This window comes from Physella acuta, unplaced genomic scaffold (assembly GCF_028476545.2).
Source record: "Physella acuta isolate Inbredline_101_S28 unplaced genomic scaffold, ASM2847654v3 ptg001234l, whole genome shotgun sequence".
Classification (NCBI taxonomy): Eukaryota; Metazoa; Mollusca; class Gastropoda; family Physidae; genus Physella; species Physella acuta.
Genome location: NW_026732750.1, coordinates 110,391 through 125,090, shown reverse-complemented (window position 1 = coordinate 125,090; position 14,700 = coordinate 110,391). Strand labels below are relative to the sequence as shown.

The following is a 14,700-nucleotide window of genomic DNA, read 5'->3' as shown; positions in this document are numbered from 1 at the left end:
ACTCACGCTAATAAAAAATGTGAATGCAAATACACGTTCGTCATAGAAGGAATTAGTGTTGCAATAATATAATTAGCAAAATGTGAATGCAAATTATTCGGACGTGTAAGAGGAAATTATTGTTAGAAAATTATAATTAGCATGGATTGATAAAAGTCAATCTTTTATTTATTTTATTCACTGAATGTAGGCCCTACTGTTTATTACTTATAATTTTTAATCAACTATTCAGCACTATTATAGACGCGTCATCACGTTCATTAGGTGCGCAATGGTTTTAGTTATGAAACTATTGAAAATTTTTAAAATTTAAAGTACTGGAAAAAAAAAATGCGTGAATGGATAAAGCGAAATATTGTAGGTAAAACACGGATATTTTAAAAACTGCCTATTATTTATACTGTTTACTAATTATTATTCTATCTTTCGGTTTGAGGACAAGCTAGGGGTTTTATAGCAGAGGCGTAGCGAGGGGAGGGCATATGTCCCCGGGTGTGCCGACCTTAGGGGGCGCCAAATTCGGTTGGAAAAAATTTGCGAAGGGGTGGGGGGTGGAAATCGAAAGTTTTAGGGCGGGGGGGGGGGGAACAGGGGTGCAAATCGAAAGTTTGAGGGGGGTGCAAATCACCGAAAAGGGCGCGATTTGGCGCTACGGGCTAGACTGTGAGCAATATGCCTTTATGATTGCATTTAAATTGTGTTTATGTTATGAGTGTTGTGTTTGTGTTTTCGTTTTTTTTTGTTTTTTTTTTTGCGTTCGTTTGTGTTGTGTTTAGTTTTGTTCTGTTCCCAAGTTGGTACATTTAAAAAAGATTTACCGTGGCTGAGCACGGGATGCAGCTAGTTTAATTATAAGTTGATAGAACAAAACAAGACATTTTTAATGTCAATGTAATTTTTTAATTCTGTTTTAGTACTGATGGTAATGAAACAGTGACGGATGATAAGCAATTCCAAGAGAACATCACTTTTGGACAGCTAGGGTAAGTTGTCTAACTTTAATAGGGTAAGTTGTGGGACTTTGATTGTACAGATTGAGTAGGTTGTTTCTCTTCGGACGACTGGAGTAAGTTGACTAACATTTTTTTCGCTTGTTTGAAAGAATTTTACCACAATATTGTAGAGTGTAGTCAATTGTTCATCGTCTGGTTTGTTTTACGTCACGTCCTGTTTCTGGTAAAATGCCCTATTTGTCGCTCAATAAACAGGAAATTATAAGTCCTTTTAAAAAAAAAATATGCTTATCACAGGGCTTTCAAACGTCAACATTATCATCAGGCTAATCAAACTTCCATTTTGTCATTAGCCGAGTCAAAAAGAAAGAAATTGTGTTCGGTTTGTCCTGTCATGTTTAAAACAAATTGATTTTATGGCAGCAGACACTTAATGTATGCCAGGACAGTTTTGTGTTGGTATTGTATTGTATCTTAGTGTAACTAAACAGTTTAATCCACATACTGTTTTTGCATCGGTGTATAACTGAAGAATTTTAACCAAAGAACTAGAACGTTTCGTAATGATTTATATCTGAACAATGTGATTTCCTTAATGTATTGTTGAACAGTTGATTTATTTAATCCGCAAAATGTATTGTGTTGTTAAATAGCTGAACAATCTAACCCACATAACTTATTGTATTGTTGTATAGCCGAACATTTCAGTCCACGTAACATATTTAATTGTTGTATAACTGAACCTTATGATCCACATAATGTTTTGAATTGATGTATAGATGAACAATTCAATCAACAAAATATATTGTATTGTTGTATAACTGAACCATTTTGATCTACAAAACATATTGTATTGTTGTATAACTGAACCATTTTGATCCACAAAACATATTGTATTGTTGTATAACTGGACCATTTTGATCCACAGAACGTATTGAATTGATGTATAGATGAACAATTCAATCAACAAAACATATTGTATTGTTGTATAACTGAACCATTTTGATCCACAAAACATATTGTATTGTTGTATAACTGAACCATTTTGATCCACAAAACATATTGTATTGTTGTATAACTGGACCATTTTGATCCACAAAACATATTGTATTGTTGTATAACTGGACCATTTTGTTCCACAAAACATATTGTATTGTTGTATAACTGAACCATTTTGATCCACAAAACATATTGTATTGTTGTATAACTGGACCATTTTGATCCACAAAACATATTGTATTGTTGTATAACTGAACCATTTTGATCCACAAAACATATTGTATTGTTGTATAACTGAACCATTTTGATCTACAAAACATATTGTATTGTTCTATAACTGAACCATTTTGATCTACAAAACATATTGTATTGTTGTATAACTGGACCATTTTGATCCACAGAACATATTGTATTGTTGTAAAACTGAACCATTTTGATCCACAAAACATATTGTATTGTTGTATAACTGAACCATTTTGATCTACAAAACATATTGTATTGTTCTATAACTGAACCATTTTGATCTACAAAACATATTGTATTGTTGTATAACTGGACCATTTTGATCTACAAAACATATTGTATTGTTGTATAACTGAACCATTTTGATCCACAAAACATATTGTATTGTTGTATAACTGAACCATTTTGATCTACAAAACATATTGTATTGTTGTAAAACTGAACCATTTTGATCTACAAAACATATTGTATTGTTGTATAACTGGACCATTTTGTTCCACAGAACGTTTGCCTGTAATATGAGGGCGTTTGGGCTCAGCAAGGAACTGTGTTTGGAGTTTCTGAGGAAGCAGTCAACAATTGCTAACCTTAGGAAAGGTTTGATCCAGAAAATTGTTTTTTCTTTACATCCCTATACAAATGTCTGGGTTTGACATGATAGTGAAGTAATGCATTACGTAAATGCCAAAAAGAAATAAAAAAATTTCTTCAACGTCGTTGGACCTGTAAACTTCTCTACATACTAAATACTAAATAGTTAAAACTACAAAACGTGGCCAGTTTATGACTGTGAAGATTTTTTTTAAAAACGCGATATAACAAAAATTAGCCATTTTTCCTAATTTCACAATAGGATATTCTTGTTACCCACTTTCCCTTCTGATTTAAACAAAGTTTTTCTGCATTTTGTTTGCATTATGTAGTCTATTACATAGTCAAGAATAAACTCAAAGGGACATATATATATATATATATATATATATATATATATATATATATATATATATATATATATATATATATATATATATATATATATATATATATATATATATATATATATATATATATATATATATATATATATAATATATATATATATATATATATATATATATATATATATATATATATATATATATATATATATATATATATATATATACACATATATATATATATATATACATATATATATATATATACATATATATATATATATATATATATATATATATATATATATATATATATATATATATATATATATATAAGCATATATTTATATTTATATGCCTGAATGTGTAGTATATGTGTATGTTTGTATGTATGTATGTGTGTATGTATGTATGTATATGTTTAGACCTAAAAGAAAATTCCAATATTTATTGATACACTTTATTCATTCAGGTTTGCTTTGTTTTCTTTTTCCAGATCAAGTCAAGCTTTTGAAAGACAACATAGAACGGGTTAAGGAAAACTAACTTTGACTGTACAGATGAATTGGAAGAACATATTTCACTCCTCCTGTGATAAATATGTTCAAGTACTGATAGATCTAGTTTCACCTACTAGTGTTTAGATGTTTAGGTCAAACGATTAATTATTTTTATATGTTATTTCAATGGAGGATCATTGAAAAATTATACAAACTGGCAAGTTAGGATCTCTGTGATTTTATTTATAAATCACAAGTATAAATTTAATAAAACTTTAACCATAACCTAACTTTTACAACTGGGTTAGAAAATGTAAATGTCAACATAAGGTTGAGCAAATATGTATCTTTCTGCCTGCAATTGTAATAATTACTATAAAATCTTGAGGTATTAGTACTAAATAACTACATAACAAAGTATAAAAATGTTATTTGACTAGAAGCAATAACAGAATGTCTTTCCCCAATCTGCCCATACTGAAGAAATGATTGCTATATTTTAAACTTTGTACCAAAAGAGATTATCATAAGTTTTTTAGGGTATCTATATATAAGTCATTACAATTTTGATAGTAATACATTTATATACAGCAATGTTTGACTAAAACTGAGTTCTCAAAGAAAAAATTTCATCACCATTTAATCCAAATCATGTTAAGGTTTGTTCTGTTCTCATAATTCCCTGATTGGGTTTTTAACATGCTTGTAGATAGTTCTCCATTCATGTATAGGATATTGCTATCATTTCTTAAATAGGTTTGAACTCCACCCATATAACAAAAACAAGTTCGCATAAGGTCTAATAGTTAAGATGTTAATTACTCTGTTATTATTATTTTATTCTTAATAAAATATTTTTTTCAACTGCCATGCAATCTCTGTGGGGAAAAAAAATATTTTTTAAATTGTTGAGATTGAAATTTGTAGCTTTAACTTGCTATGAAAAATTTTGAAGTAAATGACAGCACATCTCTAACCTTATAGCCTCAACCCAAAGGCTAGACCATTTATTTTAAATCATTTTCATTTATTTTGTTTGAGGCAAAATTTGAGTACCCAGGTTAAGACTGTTGGGGAAGTAGATTTCACTAGTTTCTATTTCTGTGCAATACTTCACCAGCATTCTATTTTTTTACCTGCTACCACCCCCCCCCCCCCCCCAACTAATCAAATGTATATTTTTAGTACAAGGTACACTTTTTCATATCAGACATTCCAGAGGATTGAAGAAGTAGAGTTCACCAGTTTCTATTACCCCTGCAAGAGATGTTTACTAAAAAAAATGCCTAGCCATCTTTATTTGCCATGATTCTAGCCATGTACCACCCATCATATGAGCCGTTAGAGTGGACTCTAGGCCACCCATCATATGAGCCATTAGAGTGGACTCTAGGCCACCCATAAGATGAGCCATTATAATGGACTCTAGGCCACCTATCAGATGAGCCATTATAATGGACTCTAGGCCACCTATCAGATGAGCCATTATAATGGACTCTAGGCCACCCATCATATGAGCCATTAGAGTGGACTCTAGGCCACCCATCAGATGAGCCATTATAGTGGACTCTAGGCCACCCATCATATGAGCCATTATAATGGACTCTAGGCCACCCATCATATGAGCCATTATAGTGGACTCTAGGCCACCTATCAGATGAGCCATTATAATGGACTCTAGGCCACCTATCAGATGAGCCATTAGAGTGGACTCTAGGCCACCTATCAGATGAGCCATTATAATGGACTCTAGGCCACCCATCATATGAGCCATTATAATGGACTCTAGGCCACCCATCATATGAGCCATTATAATGGACTCTAGGCCACCTATCTGATGAGCCATTAGAGTGGACTCTAGGCCACCCATCATATGAGCCATTATAATGGACTCTAGGCCACCTATCAGATGAGCCATTATAATGGACTCTAGGCCACCCATCATATGAGCCATTATAATGGACTCTAGGCCACCCATCTTATGAGCCATTAGAGTGGACTCTAGGCCACCTATCAGATGAGCCATTATAATGGACTCTAGGCCACCCATCATATGAGCCATTAGAGTGGACTCTAGGCCACCCATCAGATGAGCCATTAGAGTGGACTCTAGGCCACCCATAAGATGAGCCATTATAGTGGACTCTAGGCCACCCATCAGATGAGCCATTAGAGTGGACTCTAGGCCACACTTCAGATGAGACATTATAGTGGAATTCCTCCAGCAAACTTCGCTGCAGTCTAATGTTAAATGTTTTGTAAAGATGATCATTGAATGAACATTCCCAAGAATCATTCATCATTTAATGTTGCACTGTTAACACCATACTGCATGTCACACTGGTGATTTGAAGTTTGAATCTTTACACGAAATTCCAAAATACAGCTCTTTAAGAGTAACTTGGAATGTACTATTTTAATACAAATGAATATTTTAAATGTATTGAGTAGATAAAAAATGTTTTAATTATTAATACCTCACAATAATTTATAATCAGCTTAAAGAATTTTCAAATGTGTTTTAGTCTGGTGGGTTCTCAAAAAAATTGTGTCTCCTGTTTTGTATTTTACACTTCCTGAATTACCTACCTAATCTACAACAATCAAATGCCCTCATGTATGTAATCAAGTCATTTTCCTGAAGGAACCAAAAAAAAAATTGCTTCTTATAACTTTCATCCTAACCATAACCTATAACAATTTTAACAGAACTGTATAAAAGTTATTTATCAAATTTAACTGGCAAGTTAGTTGTTCAGTCCCGTAAAATTTGAAAATATCCGTTTGATGGTTTAATTCTGAATTTTTATAGTAGCAGATACTGCAGATAGTTTATACATAAACCTATTCTTTAGCTACCCATGTTTGTTTAGTTCACATAGATATTTTTTGTATATAGAATTTTAAGATTGGTGTTTAGGTGAAGAAATCATTCAGTACTTATGTTAATCTGATGTTGGACCAATAAGCAGTTGATGTTTAGAAGTAATAAAGTAGATTTTCATGACTTGGTTGTTCTTTATTTCACCGGCATGAATGTAAAAGAACATTAAAATAAGTTAGCAACAAATCACACAAGAATGTTTAATACGTGTTTATTCATTCTTCAACATCATCTCATGTACTCAACATGTTTTGCTTAATTTTACCAACCATCTTTACTAAATGCTTTATGGTGGCATTGCTGCAAATAATAATGAAACATATTGACAAAAGAAACATAGCTATATCATACAGTTTAGTTAAAGCTGAGTAGAAAGTTTGACCTGTTTTCTTGATAAATTTAGGCACTTAATCAGATGAATTAATTCTGCTGTTTATGGGATTAATTAATAAGTAACACTATTTTTTTTTTAAAATTGTAACTAAAGAGGCTTAATAAGTCCCATTATAAAGAAATTTTTCTATATGTAATTGTTAGTAATTAAATATTAATAATAGTAACATTTTCCACGCACACCAACCATAACTATTGCATATGAATAAGATTACATTGAAAATCCTTAACAGACAATTAAAAGTTTAACAATAACTAATATACATCAAAGTCCCTCACATAAACATAGTCAGCAGTCTAACAGGAACAACGCTAATACACTGTTGAAGACATAATGTTTTCATAAAACCTGATCACACATTTTAAATTGAAATTCTATTCACCCGAAACTTTTGTATATGAAGCTCTAAGAAATTTAATTATCACATGTAGAGTTGTGTATACAAAAGCTAAGAAGAAGAGTAACATCCATACTTACAAGTACAGATTCCTTTAGAAATTGTCTTTCAACCAGAGAACTTTAAATATGTTTAAATTAAAAGTATTCTATGGTTACAATGCTGGGAACCCATCTCTATATGTCTTGTCTAAAGTACAAGATAGGATGACTACACTACAAATGCTCATCAAAACCAGCCATTTCTACGAGATTTTTTATCTTCTGCTTTGTACTCTGCCTCTGTCTCCAAGTACTCATCCCTGTCATAGCCTTCTGTTATATCGGCCTCAGCAGCACGTCTAGTTATCACAGAGAGCGGAACCTTTGGCAAAATCCTGCAGGCTGCATCCAGCGAAAGCACTTGCAGTTTGTCATTCTTCTCTGAGACAAGTCCAAGAGTTTTGAAGATTTGAAGAGACTCACTAGAGTCAAAATGTAGATCCACACCAGTCTTCTGCTTGATCCAAGCACTCACAAGGTCTTCAAGTTCTTGTTTTGTAAAACCATCTACAGGAAAAAAAGGAAATTTATATTTAGTAGAATGTGTCTTATAGTTAGAAGCAGGCAACGTAGCACTATATGATGATTAGTAATAACATCCGAACGAGCCATGGTTTTCTATAATTTAACTGAATTTTAATATTAACAAATATAGCAAATATTTGTTAAACTGGGTGATGATTACTAAAATTTCAATAAATGGTTATCAAATTTAAGTTATATGCAACTAAGGCAAGACACCACCTTTAAAAAAAAAATTATTTAGCATGGTTTAAGATGTTTAAGGAATACACATGAATTACACATGCATACACATAAAATTGCAACTATCAGCTCCAGTTGCCATGGAAACCACACAAAAATGTGGAAATATTATTATACCTCTGTGTGTAATTGTGCATTGTTGAAAGTGTGCATAAAACTATCATGGGGTCATAGTAGGAAGAAATTATCAATGAGTAAAATTGAACATCCAACACTTACCACTATTGGACCATGAAGATTGGTCTTCTCTTTCACTCATGGGTTGAGATGTAAGTAAGAATACATAGGTCAGTAAGGCTTCTTTTAGAGTTTCATCTGCTGCTCTATCTACCATAAGTGTCAGAAGTCCTTTGTTGTTAGCAATGTTCTAGTGGAATGTAACAAAATACATGAAACCACTTTGTCAACTATTATATGCCACAGCAAAAAATAAAGTAATAAGAAAATATTTTAATAAGAGTAAATTTCTATCAATTTTGGGAATATTTGAAATTTTTTTTAATAAACTTTAAATTTATTTCAACATTTGTTCTCTCACAATAGGGTTTACAAGGCATTTATTTAAACAATCTCATAATTGGACTTCAAATATTTATGTACCTTATAATTGCTTACACAACTATAAAATTGTATCTTCTTATTATATAATTCTCTTCTGGGAGCCGTTAGAAAACAAGCTGCAAGCGCCTCCTTGCAGTCCCCTCTCTTTCTCTCTATCACTATCACTACCACCCCCACCCCACCCCCACATTGTCTGGTGAGCTGTGGTCACGCTGTTTACATTTTACAATCATAGAGACGGGTTTGGTGACGGCTATTAGGGGCAGATAATTTAGTTTGAAACTGTTTTAAACTTAGAGGAGGTAACTAAGAGGAGGCTGCTTTCACGTGGGGGGGGAGGGGGGTTTAGTGTTTTTAAGCAAATATTTTCAGTGGCAGCATTGGTACTGTCGAATTCACAAATTATAAATTACTGAAAAGTAGAGAAAAAAAAAACTAAATAGCGGCGTATGATACGCAGCGGGTCGGCTCGTTTTATATAACAAAGAAAAGTTTCATAATAATCACCTTTGAGTAAAGAGTTCTAGAAAGTTGCCTTAGATATTCATTTTTCTTTTCATTATGTGAAGACCAAATTTTAAGTCCATAGCTGCCAATAAAGGTGAATGACAAGGTCCAGTCAATCTACTCAGAATAGAATGACAACAAAGATTTGAATGTATTCACTATTTTTTTTAATAATTTAAATAGCTTATAACACAAAAAGTATATATGAAAAAATAAATAAGAAAATGTAAATAATGAAAATCCAAAAATAAAAAACTAATATAAAGTAATTTTTTACCCCTTGTGTTAATAAAATGGGTTCTTGTTAATCAGCCATCACTACATATGTGAGTAGGTAGTATGGACTTAAGGGTTAAATTATCACAATCATGTCTTCCAAATGTGAGCATGTGAGCTGATTAACAAGTTCCACTTAATGGTAAACTTTCATTTAAATAATCAACAGAAAAATGATTGAACTTGCATTTAATCCTGCCAAAACTGTAACAGTTTTAGTCAAGACACCAAGACCAGCAAGGGATGAAAAAAAAGCCAAGGCAGCTTTGTCGAATGGGCTCATTTCTATTTTTCCATCAGGCAGTAATGTTTCAATGCTTTCTATTGGAATCTGAAATCAAAAGAAAATATTTTAAAAGCAGGTATTTTAATCAAAAGTCAGATTATTTGCAAATTTAATAATTTCTCCATAAAAATGTAAAAATAATCCTCTATTAATATTTAAATTAACATTACATTGAGTAGTGTGTTAATGTGAGACAATTATAAACATGTAAACACAGTTCAAATAATTCTGTAACAAAGTTGTATCAAACTTAACAATCTTGACAATTTAAAGGAATCTTTAGCCTTTTTGTGTGGGAGATCAAACTTAAATTATACCCTGAAATGTTACTTTATTTTTCAACTACTAATGAAAATGATAAACAAACCTCTTTAAATGCCTTCAACATGAGTTTTAAATCTTTCTTCAACCTTACAGCTACCACAACTCGTTTATAGTACTCCACAGGTTGCTTAGGTTTAAGTTTAAAGATTTTATCTACAGTTCTATCTAGTGCAGACAGCTCCAATTCTGGTTTTTCCTGTCCAAGTACCCAAAATTTAAGAACATCGTAGCGGCTTGGGTCAACAGTCACCTAATATTTTGTGAGAAAACAAAATTCATAAAATAGTCAGTTTAATAGAGTACATTAATATTTTAATATCAATGTTTTTATTTACATATTTCATGTCTGGCTAAATAAAAATAAAAAAAAAGACTTACATGAACACCTTGTTCTGAAGGGTGAGGTTTAAGAAGCTGCTCTACTCTATCTCTTGGTAATTCATGAAAATTTGCTTTTTTCATGACATCCTCCAACTTTTGTATAAGCCAAAATTCTTTATCTAATTTTTCACCTCTGGTCATTTCTCTAATTGATATAGTATCTTTATCAGGATTGATAGGGTCAAACAATTCCTGGAAAACATGGTTTTTTATTACTTACTGCTTTTGTTTACTTTAAAATAAATCTGTGATGACTATCAAGTCACATTGGTTGCTGCTACTACTACTAGTAATGAAATCTTTATATTTAACAAATTAAATAATGATATTTTAAAATTCTGTTAAAATTAGGAATTGTGTTAAAAACAAAATAAAATACATTGTTTAATAAAGAAAAGACTATATAATTTTATATTAATACAAGTATAAATACTTCAGTCAGATAAACAGAAATTATTGAACCAAAGAATTAAATTACCAATTATCAAAATTAGCTTAGCTGCTCACTTTTAATTCTTGCAAAACTCCGTAATATTTATTGACTAGTACACTATCAAGGGCAGAAACAAATTCAGGGAGAATTTTATGTTCAATATCAGTTAACAATCCTTTATCTTGAATTAGGTGCCGAATAATAGTCTGCATTGTAATGGGTATATACAGCTCTCTGAAATAAACCAGTTAAGTATTGTAATATAGTGATAATATCTTTCATTTAGTTTTAACAAGTTTATAACAGCTGTTAGTTCTGAATTTATTCTGAGCTCACGTATGTAATGGCACCCACGTCTGCACATTAACTTACCATTCACATTTGTATATAGAACAATCTATAAATATAAAATTCTCTTCATGGACACCATAGAAAACACCATGCAGCTTAGCCACCACCCTCATCCCCACCTGTCAAGTGGCAGATGATTTAGTTTTTAAACGATTTGAAACTAAGGGGAGATAATAAGTTCTGCTTGCTATTTTCATTGTCGTCTGTAAACGGCTGCTTTCACTGGGCAGGGTGGGAGGCAGGGTGGTGGATAGTGTTAAATTCACAAATTATGAATTGTTGATAAGTAGAAAATAAAACAACTAGATAGCGGTGTATGCCACGTCGCGGGTCAGCTCGTAATATTGTATTACAGAACATTACGGACTCTCTGTAATTTTTAATGGCTGAATCTGCAGCTTTAACATTCAAATTATGTTATTTCAGTTGGGTTTTTTCCAGATTTGCCTGTGAATGCCGGGCTAAAAGAGATTAAAACATGCAGGTGACGACTCTTTTCTCCATCAGTTGGCAACACAATACACACTGTGAGTATATTTTACGATAAAGTGCTTTATCATGTGGATTTTTTTAACATTTAAATTAAAGCAAACCTACTTATATGTATCTTGACTTTGTGGGGGGTCTGTGTTTTCACTTTCATTTCCTGTTGATAGTGACCTTGTCTTAGTTGTAAGAGGATCAAATGTATTTGAAGATGTTGAAAAGCTTTTTTTATATAACTGGCCAGAAGTTTGCGATGAAGACACTGGCTGCAATCTTTCAGGGTTAAAGGCAAAAACTCTAAGCTTTCTTGGCTGTGGGAATAAAAATGGGCTATGTTTAGATTGTTGGTGTGTGTTAGTTCCAAAAAATATTTAATATTCATTTGTGTAAGTAGAATGTGATTACAGTGATTTAACAGATTCTTTTTCTTTTTTAGCCAAATCAATTAATAATATAGTAAGGTTGTTTTTTTTGTTGTTCCTATTGTGTTTTGCAGCTAGTAAATCTAGATAACTAAAATAAAATAACCATCAAGGGCCAATTTACTAGAACATATCCTGGAATTATCTTTAAAATTATAAGCATTATATTGTAAATAAAAACAGCAGCAATCTTTACAAAATGTATGAGAGTAGTTTCCTTTAAACATTTTCTATTCTCATGTCTATGTGATGATTTTGTAACCACTATTTTGTTGTTAAATGTATTAAGGCCTAACCAATTTAAATGAGACTTTTTATGCCTATATTGATGTTTTGAGTTTATATTTCAGTCAATCAGTCAGTCAATGCAAAAAGCCCGCTGGTTGGTTGAGGCCACGACAGGGGACGTTCTGACCGGGATTCAAAGGGACGACTCGAAATATCATCCTCTATGGTTTTAGGTACGTAAAATCGTCCGAGACTAGTAATGTGAAAAGATGATGCCTCATTATATTTTAGTAATTATTTCACATTTTTAGGAAAATTTAGATCTATGTTCTGAAAGTTACAAAAATGTTTCAAAGTTTCATTCATGCACCTGTTTTTAAACAAGTAACAAGGGAGAACTTTTACACCAGTGTCCGATAATATTGATAATATGGTATCTTCTTTAAAAAAGGGATGTTAGGTTACTGGTAGTTAACTAAATAACACATGGCTGGCTAATGTCAATGCTGACCTTGTCCCTAACCCTACTCTGTATTTAACTGTATTAGTCTGTATTGAGTGATAGTATTGAGTATTGACTATGATGATGAGTACTAATAATATAATAATATAGATCTAGTCGTCTTCTAATCAAATCTAATCTATCTATTTCTATGGATGGGGATTAGGTAATCTATCGTTTTGGGTACGTAAAATCGCCCGCGACTAGTAATGTGAAAAACAGGTGACTCATTACATTTTAATAATTATTTCACATTTTGAGGAGGATTTATGTTTTAAAAATACAAAAATGTTTCCTTGTTTCATTTATGTACCTGTTTTTAAACAATTGAATTAAAACTTTTCAGTAATAAATGAAGACTAGCGATGTTTCCAACAGATGCAACCATGCTCATTTACTATAGCAGCCATCTTGTTAAAGTTTTATTTGTATAGACTTAAAGCGCAAGATTCAGGCGGAAGTCACTCTATTTTACAAATGGCTGCTGTTTATATAGGAAATCTTGCTTGCAGACACTGCTGTTTAAAGTTAATTTCTGGCCTATATTGATATATTTAGCCATTGATTTAGGTTTATTATTCATTTATCTATAATATTTGACACAAACATATCACAATATACTTCTATTAAAGCCTTGACAATGAGGTAACTTTTTCGTACATTACTAGCGGCGGGCGATTTTACGTACCTAAAACGATAGATTACCGGGGATTATTATTTATAGTATAGATCTAGATTACGATCCACTTGTTAGCAAAGAGTCATTCAAAACAAATTAACTAGAGATCTATTTAGATTTTAGGCCTAACAAGAAGAAGAATAGGTAGTGTCCATACTTCAGATAAAGTCAGCCTAAGAATGGAATGACACTTTGTCCCCAAATTCCTGCAGACCAAGGAGGCTGCCATTTTGTTAAGGTGGCATCGATAATTTTATTTTGATCTAAGAAGTGATCATCGATATGCTGTGGGGTTTTACAAAACAAAATTAATTATTTTTTTATAAACAACTTTCTTATTTTTATAAAGGATTGCTAATATTATATGCCGAATCAACGATAGCCCTAGCTCTAAAACTTATTCTTTAAATTATGCTTGAAAAAGTTCGCGAACTACATAGAAAACGGGAGTAGTCGAGTACTAATTTGATGATGAAGAGTTCAATATCAAATTGGTATCGCCGACAAAGATACTACAACTTCGATTCTAGATCAGTGTTTCTTAAGGGGATAGGCTCCCGAAAAAACGGGTAAAAAAACTTTTTAATTAATAAGCCTTTTTCATTTATTTGTGTATGTATAAGTTAGGGCACTTAAGGAAAAATATTTGGATGTACCAGGGACTCTTCTGAAAATATGGTTGCCATGGAAACGGCGGCCATCTTGGAAAAAATACCTTTTGCGGAGTTCTAAAATTTCCTAAAGTAACATATAAACCGCCCATATAATCATTGATCTTTATTGTACTAACACTAATAGAGTCAGTATGCTAATTTTTTTAACCGAAAAACAGCTAGAAATAATTTTTTCAAATTTTCAAAAAAAAATTGTGGTGAAATTCCATTGAATTTAGAGTTTTTTTCATTGGAATTTCGTCACACCAAATTTCGAAAATTAAAAAAAAAAATTCTAGAGTGATTTCTGTTACAAAAACTAGCCAGCTGACTCTGTTAGCGTTAGTACAAGAAGGATCAATGGTTATATAGCCAATATTTATGTTAGTTTACGAAATTTTAGAACTCCAGAAAAGCATGTTTTTTTTCAAGATGGCCGCCGTTGCCATGGCAACCATATTTTCAAAAGAGCGCCTGATGCATGGAAATATTTTCTT

General features: G+C 31.9%; 1 protein-coding gene and 1 pseudogene across 1 annotated transcript; one reads left to right on the top strand and one right to left on the bottom strand.

Annotated features, from left to right (window-relative positions):
- LOC131957352 (uncharacterized) overlaps nt 1-4,788 on the top strand; it is a 57,396-nt pseudogene extending 52,608 nt beyond the window's left edge.
- Nucleotides 4,789-6,712: 1,924 nt separating this feature from the next.
- On the bottom strand, nt 6,713-13,813 carry LOC131957351 (transmembrane protein 143). The gene is made up of 9 exons (XM_059322090.1): nt 13,708-13,813; nt 11,831-12,030; nt 10,957-11,116; nt 10,447-10,641; nt 10,112-10,318; nt 9,646-9,789; nt 9,183-9,299; nt 8,334-8,481; nt 6,713-7,856 (listed from the first exon to the last, which is right to left on the bottom strand). Exons 1-9 carry the CDS (start codon nt 13,777-13,779, stop codon nt 7,537-7,539), a joined length of 1,563 nt encoding a protein of 520 aa, XP_059178073.1. The 5' UTR covers nt 13,780-13,813; the 3' UTR covers nt 6,713-7,536.
- Between the last annotated feature and the right edge of the window lie 887 nt (nt 13,814-14,700).